General features: G+C 40.1%; 1 protein-coding gene across 1 annotated transcript in view; it reads right to left on the bottom strand.

Annotated features, from left to right (window-relative positions):
• Nucleotides 1–5,418: 5,418 nt before the first annotated feature.
• LOC122242521 (integrin alpha-PS3) overlaps nucleotides 5,419–10,000 on the bottom strand; it is a 24,844-nt gene continuing 20,262 nt past the window's right edge. Inside the window, exons 14-22 of the mRNA XM_086530890.1 lie at nucleotides 9,700–9,913; nucleotides 9,092–9,255; nucleotides 8,681–8,771; nucleotides 8,346–8,462; nucleotides 8,017–8,162; nucleotides 7,665–7,822; nucleotides 7,299–7,395; nucleotides 6,869–7,004; nucleotides 5,419–6,268 (exon numbers count right to left, since the gene is read on the bottom strand). Coding sequence (XP_086387016.1) covers nucleotides 6,164–6,268; nucleotides 6,869–7,004; nucleotides 7,299–7,395; nucleotides 7,665–7,822; nucleotides 8,017–8,162; nucleotides 8,346–8,462; nucleotides 8,681–8,771; nucleotides 9,092–9,255; nucleotides 9,700–9,913 — 1,228 coding nt within the window. The 3' untranslated portion in view covers nucleotides 5,419–6,163. The remainder of the gene's footprint in view (nucleotides 6,269–6,868; nucleotides 7,005–7,298; nucleotides 7,396–7,664; nucleotides 7,823–8,016; nucleotides 8,163–8,345; nucleotides 8,463–8,680; nucleotides 8,772–9,091; nucleotides 9,256–9,699; nucleotides 9,914–10,000) is intronic.

The raw sequence follows: 10,000 nt of genomic DNA, 5'->3' as shown, positions 1-10,000 counted from the left end.
ATATTATATATATATATATATGTATATATATATATATGTTTATATATATATATATATATATATATAATATATATATATATATATATATATATATAATACATATATATATATATATATATATATATATATATATATATATTATATATATATAATATATACGTATATAATATATATATATATATATATATATATATATATATATATATATATATATATATATATATATATATAACACTGTATATATGTATATATATATATATATATAATATATATATATATACATATATATATATATATATATATATATATATATATATATATATATATATATATATATATATATATATATATATATATATATATATGTGTGTGTGTGTGTGATAACGAGGGTTATTATAGATCTTGCTGCAGTTTATGTACATTTTTTAACCCTGGATATAGATTTTTTCCTCATTGATCCGAGGAAAACAAGATTCAAAAATAGGTTATGATGCATGGGGCGTGTTGCATTATCATATATATATAGATTCAGATTAACAGAGGAATCTACCTATTTAACTAATTCATTAAAAGGGGGGCGGGAGGGGCACACGGGGTGGGGGGGGGGTAGCACGTGCCCCCTCCCTCCCCCCTTATTTCCACCGATTCCATATAAAATCACACATAACCGTAAGTTCAGATTTGCCATCCTAACATTGTAAAACAAGCAAATAGTTTCAACTCAACTTTGCTTTCTCTCTGTGTGCTTTCTTTCTGTCTACTGTGACAAGTGGTGTAGTTCTTGTAGTAAGCACCTGTAGAGTCCTTTCCAGTGGTAAATATTTCTTTGGTAGTTTGTTAGTGTATATTGTGTCAAATGCAAAAAATATAATAATTCTAGGGGGATTTGTGTACATCAATCACTTCCTTTTCTATCTATGTATTTCATTATGGTTAAGATCATTACAATTATGAGGAATATTCCAGAATCGTCACTTTCATTGACATACTTAGAACAATAGTATTTCTAACAAAAACGAAAACTTAAGCTCAGCTCAATGATTTTTGTGAAGGTATGATTCGTATGGGCGCTAGTCACACACATACATACAAACATACATACATACATATTTATGTGTGTGTATATATGTATATGTATATGTATATATATATGTATATATATATATATATATATATATATATATATATATATATATATGTATATATATATATATATATATATATGTATATGTGTATCTATCTATCTCTCTATATATACATATACATATATATGTGTGTGTGTGTGTGTGTGTGTGTGTGTATGTGTATGTATGTATGTATGTATGTATAGATGTATGTATATGTATATGTATGTATATGTATATATATGTATATATATATATATATATATATATATATATATATATATATATATATACATATATGTGTGTGTGTGTGTGTGTGTGTGTGTGTGTGTGTGTGTGTGTGTGTGTGTGTATGTATGTATGTATAGATGTATGTATATATATATGTATATATATGTATATATATACAGTATATATATATATATATATATATATATATATATATACATATATATATATATATATATGTGTGTTTGTGTGTGTGTGTGTGTGTGTGTTTGAGTGTTGTCTCAAAGCATGTGTGCTTTGTTCCTCTTGGTAATATCCCAACCTCTCACAAAAGGGTCCCATAATCTCGGATGTAAAGATGCAACTCCTTCAGCATCCATCCACTATTCACCCGCATCCACTCTCATCCAAACCCATACAAGGTCAATGAATTATGAATAAATGCTTTTCCTTTGGCCCGACCATGAAGGATTAAGCCTAAACCTCCACTCTGGACTGAGATTCCTAAGTTTAAATTTTTATTGAATTTTATCTGTTTCATAGGTACTTTAAATAGCTTTTATTTACAAGATTTGAAATCTTCATCGTAAATTGAAGACAGATACTTAGGGAAAGAGCCAGGCCTTTTCTGCTTGTTTCATTGACCAGGGTTTACCATGGCTACGTGAGTTATATCCCGTTTTTTTTTAAATTCTATCTGCTTGTTTTATCTTATTGAAATATTTATTGAATACTAATGTCATCAATGCAAAAAGTATAACCAAAGTACCAAATGCAATAACGTATTGGAGTTTGGTTTTGAATCCTAACTTCCCAGTTTTTTGTCTCTTGTTTCCGACGTGATTTGAGTTTGGATGGCATCTCGGAAGACACGAAAGGTCTCCAGTTCTTACATGAAGGAAACTAAGCCTGGTATGGATATCAGTGGGTTTATTCTCAAAGGGATTATCAAATACTACAGTCACTTAGAGAAGGATAAGTATATATCAAACAAGGATTATATTTTCTAAAATGTTTATTTCAATGATTCCAAATCTATATAAAAGAAATATGTCTAACATAACTTAAGGGAGTCAACAATAAACTTTAGAGGATTTTGCTATACAATTCATATACAAAAGAACAGGTCAGTCACACCATTACAAACATCACGTGTTAATTCATATTTCTTCTCATCACATGAAAAAAATAATAAAGTTGACATATGCAGTTAATCTGAGCAAAATAAATATATATGTATATATGTATGTATTTACCCAATCCAGCGTTTTAACCAATTTCCAATCTAAAAACCTCTTATACACGTTTTACATTGTTTCACTCGCTTCATTTCGTTCAGTTTCACCGTCATTCGACTTGTCATGATCGAATTTGCAATCGGGCATCCATATGGAGCATAGAAAACGGGGAAGGAAGAAAATGGGTCTCACAAGGTGGCGTGAGGCAGGTGAACCTTGCAGACGATCTCCTGTGCTGAGATCGTCTGCAAGACCCCTCGTATGGATGCTGGGCTTACAAAACCAGTTGAAAATGGTCCCTATAAATATTATTGACGACCCAAAGTACCGCACAGGTAATGACGCGCACCTGTAGAGAAGCCCGCCAGAGAGAGACACAGAGAGACACCTAAGGCAGAGAAAGACACAGAGAGACACCTAAGGCAGAGAGAGAGAGACACAGAGAGACACCTAAGGCAGAGAGAGAGAGACACAGAGAGACACCTAAGGCAGAGAGAGACACAGAGAGACACCTAAGGCAGAGAGAGAGAGAGAGAGACAGAGAGAGAGACACCTAAGGCAGAGAGAGAGAGAGACAGAGAGACACCTAAGACAGAGAGAGAGAGACACAGAGAGACACCTAAGACAGAGAGAGAGAGACACAGAGAGACACCTAAGGCAGAGAGAGAGAGAGACACAGAGAGACACCTAAGGCAGAGAGAGAGAGAGACACAGAGAGACACCTAAGGCAGAGAGAGAGAGACACAGAGAGACACCTAAGACAGAGAGAGAGAGACACAGAGAGACACCTAAGGCAGAGAGAGAGAGACACAGAGAGACACCTAAGACAGAGAGAGAGAGACACAGAGAGACACCTAAGGCAGAGAGAGAGAGACACAGAGAGACACCTAAGGCAGAGAGAGAGAGACACAGAGAGACACCTAAGGCAGAGAGAGAGAGACAGAGAGAGACACCTAAGACAGAGAGAGAGAGACACAGAGAGACACCTAAGGCAGAGAGAGAGAGACACAGAGAGACACCTAAGGCAGAGAGAGAGAGACACAGAGAGACACCTAAGGCAGAGAGAGAGAGACAGAGAGAGACACCTAAGACAGAGAGAGAGAGACACAGAGAGACACCTAAGGCAGAGAGAGAGTGACACAGAGAGACACCTAAGGCAGAGAGAGAGAGACACAGAGAGACACCTAAGACAGAGAGAGAGAGAGACACAGAGAGACACCTAAGGCAGAGAGAGAGAGACACAGAGAGACACCTAAGACAGAGAGAGAGAGACACAGAGAGACACCTAAGGCGGAGAGAGAGACACACAGAGAGACACCTAAGACAGAGAGAGAGAGACACAGAGAGACACCTAAGACAGAGAGAGAGAGACACAGAGAGACACCTAAGGCGGAGAGAGAGACACACAGAGAGACACCTAAGACAGAGAGAGAGAGACACAGAGAGACACCTAAGGCGGAGAGAGAGACACACAGAGAGACACCTAAGACAGAGAGAGAGAGACACAGAGAGACACCTAAGGCGGAGAGAGAGACACACAGAGAGACACCTAAGACAGAGAGAGAGAGACACAGAGAGACACCTAAGACAGAGAGAGAGAGACACAGAGAGACACCTAAGGCGGAGAGAGAGACACACAGAGAGACACCTAAGACAGAGAGAGAGAGACACAGAGAGACACCTAAGGCGGAGAGAGAGAGACACAGAGAGACACCTAAGGCAGAGAGAGAGAGACACAGAGAGACACCTAAGGCAGAGAGAGAGAGACACAGAGAGACACCTAAGGCAGAGAGAGAGAGACACAGAGAGACACCTAAGGCAGAGAGAGAGACACAGAGAGACACCTAAGACAGAGAGAGAGAGAGACACAGAGAGACACCTAAGGCAGAGAGAGAGAGACAGAGAGAGACACCTAAGACAGAGAGAGAGAGACACAGAGAGACACCTAAGGCAGAGAGAGAGAGACACAGAGAGACACCTAAGACAGAGAGAGAGAGACACAGAGAGACACCTAAGGCAGAGAGAGAGAGACACAGAGAGACACCTAAGGCAGAGAGAGAGAGAGACAGAGAGACACCTAAGGCAGAGAGAGAGAGACACAGAGAGACACCTAAGGCAGAGAGAGAGAGACACAGAGAGACACCTAAGGCAGAGAGAGAGAGACACAGAGAGACACCTAAGGCAGAGAGAGAGAGACACAGAGAGACACCTAAGGCAGAGAGAGAGAGACACAGAGAGACACCTAAGGCAGAGAGAGAGAGAGACACAGAGAGACACCTAAGGCAGAGAGAGAGAGACACAGAGAGACACCTAAGGCAGAGAGAGAGAGACACAGAGAGACACCTAAGGCAGAGAGAGAGAGACACAGAGAGACACCTAAGGCGGAGAGAGAGAGACACAGAGAGACACCTAAGGCAGAGAGAGAGAGACACAGAGAGACACCTAAGGCAGAGAGAGAGAGACAGAGAGAGACACCTAAGACAGAGAGAGAGAGACACAGAGAGACACCTAAGGCAGAGAGAGAGAGACACAGAGAGACACCTAAGGCAGAGAGAGAGAGACACAGAGAGACACCTAAGACAGAGAGAGAGACACAGAGAGACACCTAAGACAGAGAGAGGGCACGCTGGGGCTCGCCAGGACGACACGCTGTCGCCATTTTTGTGTTTTATCTCTATAGTGTTTTTATAATTGCCTGTTTGTAACGGCCAACCTTCGCCAGTGGATTACATCTGTGAGTAATGAGACGATATTAGAAGGTAAATACAATTATATCGGTTGTATATATGTACGCTGCTACTTTCAGGGTAAAACACCAGAACTCATTGTTTTATTTCATTTTTCCGTTTTTATTGTCTTATTACTCTACTTAATTTACACAAGTGAAATGCCGCCAAACGAAAGAGATGCAGTAAACAGGTATACGTAACGACCCAAACAACGGGTTGCGCCTTCAGGCCAATTTCAATGTTTAAATAGTGTTAATGATCTTGCGTTTGCCATGAGATGGTTAATATAAATACTCTTCTTCACACATACACACCTACAAGCTTGAAGACTAGAATTATTTGAGAGTCTGAACTTGTGCTTATGACAGATAATGAGTCGAGTGTAGAACGTAAATAGGGTTATAATTCTGTCTGTGAAAGTATTTTGTTGTCAGTTTAATACTCCAATTATTATCCAATTAAGTCGGATCACGCGCTACCACAAATGAGTCCGTTTCAAATATTTACGGGCAAAATACTTGGGTAATATAAGCCCGGGAAATATTTGTTATATTTTTCTCCTCAGTTTTGAGATCACAAATCTAATGCTCGACATTAACTTAGAATCACAAATAATCATGTTTCCCTATTTTAATCCCCTTATGAATCAGGAAATGAAATTGATATCGTGGGAGAATCGAGTCCCTTCTCTGCTTGACAGCCACTCCAAAATCTATGAAATCCGTTCCATAGGTCCTTTGACTTCTTATTCTCAATAAGGCGTATTATGTATATTATCTCAGGTAATATGTAGGATTGATGATCATATATGTACTGGAGAGTGAGGTGATGTTTAGTCGACCACTTAGTCTCCAACCATGCCAGCGTTCACGGCACCGTAGTTGCTGGTTTCCACCTGGGCACGATGAGCTTTCATCTCCTCTTGCTCTTTCCTGGTGAAGAAGCCAGCCTGCGAGAGGGAGAAGTGAGTCAACTCTTTTGCCGAATATGAATCCGCTCATTTCCACCACTGACTCAAAAGATACGTTTGATAATTGCAGTAGAAATTAAAATACAATTGTACCATTATTATTTATTTTTACTTATTGCAGGATAACTACTACCATAGGCTCTCCAGCCATGCACTGTCTACAGTGTATTGCCACAGTCTATACTTTTCTTAATATGAGACCCTAATTCCGGCTCTAAACAGTAGAAGTGCGCGTTCCCTGTCATATATATATATATATATATATATATATATATATATATATATATATATATATATATATATACAATATATATATATATATATATATATATATATATATATTATATATATATATATATATACATACATATATATACATACACACACACACACACACACACACACACACACATATATATATATATATATATATATATATATATATATACACACACATACACAGAGAACAGTTACCAAACCATACAGTTTATGCAACGCTCAAGAACTCAAGCGATCTACGAGGTTCCCGGCACTGGCCATGCAATATCAAGGTGATACGGTTTGCAATAATCTGCTCACCTTGTAGAGGCCGTAAGCAAGAAGGATGAGGAGTAGGAGGCCGCCCAACACAGCCAGCAGGATGACCCACCAAGGGACGCCTCTCCCAGGCAGACTATCCGGCTGCACTTGCGTTGTCACCACGAAACTGGTCTCTCTAAGGATTGCAAAGGGGACCTTATATCGGATTGTGTTTGCTGTGGTGTTATCAGTCACCGGTAGTGAAATATAATCGTGCACCGAAATTCAATGTTTCAGGGAATACTAGGTAATTCCAATAGACTTTTCAGGCATATTTTACCGGAGAAATCACCCCATTCAATTGAGGAAAAGGGCTTAATGGTATACCTACATAGAGTTTAAAATGTCATACGTAAACACTTAGCAAAAATAAAGCAATATGATACTCAAACATTCATATGATGATAGGCAAAGAGAAGAAGAAACATACTTTTCCCCAACAAAGCTGAGATCAGGATTCAGTGACAAGATCTTTGCTCTCGCGTAACTCTGCACAACGGCTCCTCCTTTCGCCGAGATGTGGCCGGCTGCGGAGGAAGACAAGATTCCGTTCAAGGCAAGTTACCACTCGAAGTTGACCTCGAAGCTTAGTGGGCGTACAAGACGTGTCCATAGAGGAGCATGTTCACGAGGACACGGCTTGCGATAGGGTTGCTAGTTATTTTTTTTATTCCCCCTTCAGACAAACGTTACTAAACATTATCCTTATTATCTTTTTCTTTGTTTCTTCAAACAAACATTGTTCTTATTTAAGAGCAAGATTCCCACAAAACACACGGACAGTCGGGACACTAACCTAGGACGGTGAGGTTGAGGGACATCTTAATGGATAGTTCGGCGAAGCTAATCGAGGCTGGCAACGACTTGATGAGGCACGAGAAACGAGCACAACTCACCAACGGATTCGAACAGTTTAGCTTGACTGGTTCCAGCGAGGTATCTTTGCTTTCCATGCTGAGGGAAATTGGGCGAACTGGTTTAGCAAAGTAGTATAAATGCAACGACTTATAAAGCAATGTATGTGAAGATGATAAACAAGTAGAATTGAACCTTTGAACTTTCGTAGCAACACAAAAGACCAAAATCGGAAATATTATTAAGGAAGAGAAACCCAAATATCCTCAATACCTGCCTCCCAAGCCACTTACCTTGAAATGATCTGCTGTTCCTTCACTTCAGGTTCACTTACATTTGTCAGCAACGGGACTCCGAACGTGTCTCCAACGGGTTCCTCGTCTGGCCTAACAGAGGCACCCACAACACGGCACTGGAAACCTTGCTGCTGGAAGTTTGTCTGTGAAGAAGAGGTACAGTTCTTAATCGCCTGGCAATAGAGATAATCAGACTTTTGCAAAGGGCAATAGAGACCCAGTATAATTCTGAACTGATGAGATTACGGCTGAGTGGTTCAGACTTGCAACTGAGCCCCTGAACCCGGGCTGGGTCTCTGCACACACCTATAGAACAATAAAAATACCTCAGGCTCGTTGAGAATGTTGACGAATGTTGAGGACTTGCCGCGGATTGTGAAGTTCACTGGAACATCCACGGTCAGTTCAACTTCGCCGACGGGAGTAGGCCCGCTCTTCTTAAGCTGAGGGGAGGACAGTGCATCATAAATCCGTCATTAGGTACAGAATAATGCACCATACATCTGCCATTACGTACAGGATCATGCACCATACATCTGCCATTACGTACAGGATCATGCACCATACATCCATCACCATGTGCATGTAAAACAGATATATAAGTCATCATTCTTCCCACATGTATTTGGTATCAAGCAAACATGCAGTTCCTATTCCTCACCGAAAAGTTGTGCTGGAACCTCGGGGTTGTCGTTGTGTTAATTTTGTTTTCCTCCAGACGCTGGTACAGAATCTGCTCTTCCTTGGAGTACCTGTGAGGGAATAGTTGTGTTATATACACATTTACCTATGTGTGTGTTTGTTTATGTATGTGTTTGTTGGTCTGTGTGTGTGCGCACATGTGTTGTGTGTGTGTATCTGCCCATGTGTATGCGTGCTTATTCAAATACTGTATATATAGAAGCCATGATCGCCTTATAATAGACGCTGATGCTTGTATCTCTGCATTTGAGAAATACAAAAGCAATTATATAATGACATTTCTGAACTGACCTGAAGGGAAATGTGAAATGAATGTTTTAACTTAACGAAGATACCTCATTCTAGACACACTGTTAGCAGAAACACTTACCCATGAAGCTTAAGGGATGCTTCAGCGCGCATGGGCAACGCGTAAGCGAAGGCATTATCCTGAGGGCGTGCCTCTGTGCCTTCTCCTGCCACTTCCACTCTGATGGAACTGTTGGTGGCCCGGTCGTCGAGCTGACTGATGTCTATGGCGACTTTGACTTCATCCTGAAGAGCAGGAGGACAGTGATAATGCCGAAGGTCACTGCGTTATATTGCTTCTTCAACGGAGTGATATAGCAATGAAGCGAAATGACTCTCGACATAATCGTGTGTTTTTGTGGGTTTGCCTTTGCTGTTTTGCTTACAGCACGAATCCTCCAAAGGTCGAACTTACACACCTGACTGTCCACTGTGATGTTTTCTATGTGCATCCGAATAATGAGCATGCCAGTGATATCGCTTTCATTTGAAGGAAGTATTTATTTCACAAAACTCACAAACTATCTTCCATATCATAAATAACTCATCATTATGAAGAGTCATTGATTTAGGTGATTACTGAATTCTTCGTATGAAATATATCACGGTTTCCTCAAAAAATTGTCTGAGACAAACCCCAGTGTTCGAACAACTGAACTGTGACTTTACTTGGTACAGCCGCTGCCTTACCTTCTCATGAGGCATAATCGGGTTCCTGAGATGGCACGCGAGGAAGGTCCTGTTGTCTGCAGAAGGGAAGTCACAGTTGTGGGTGTTGGGTAACAGGAGGGCAAGGGGTGGATTCACGCTGACTGTTACGTTGGGCAGGAAAACAGGTTCACCCGTGTTGAACACAGTCACAGTCACGGAGGGTTTGTCTTCGCCACCGATCACGAATACTGTTCTGGAGAGTGGGAGTTTGAAGGGTTGATTGGTGTATGCGTTCAGTTGACTTTGGTTTATGAAGCAACAGCTGACTTTAAGACAAGTG

The sequence above is a fragment of the Penaeus japonicus genome, unplaced genomic scaffold (genome assembly GCF_977035675.1).
Source record: "Penaeus japonicus unplaced genomic scaffold, GWHDUDI00000001_assembly GWHDUDI00000034, whole genome shotgun sequence".
NCBI lineage: Eukaryota > Metazoa > Arthropoda > Malacostraca > Decapoda > Penaeidae > Penaeus > Penaeus japonicus.
This window is presented reverse-complemented; position numbering and strand designations above follow the sequence as displayed.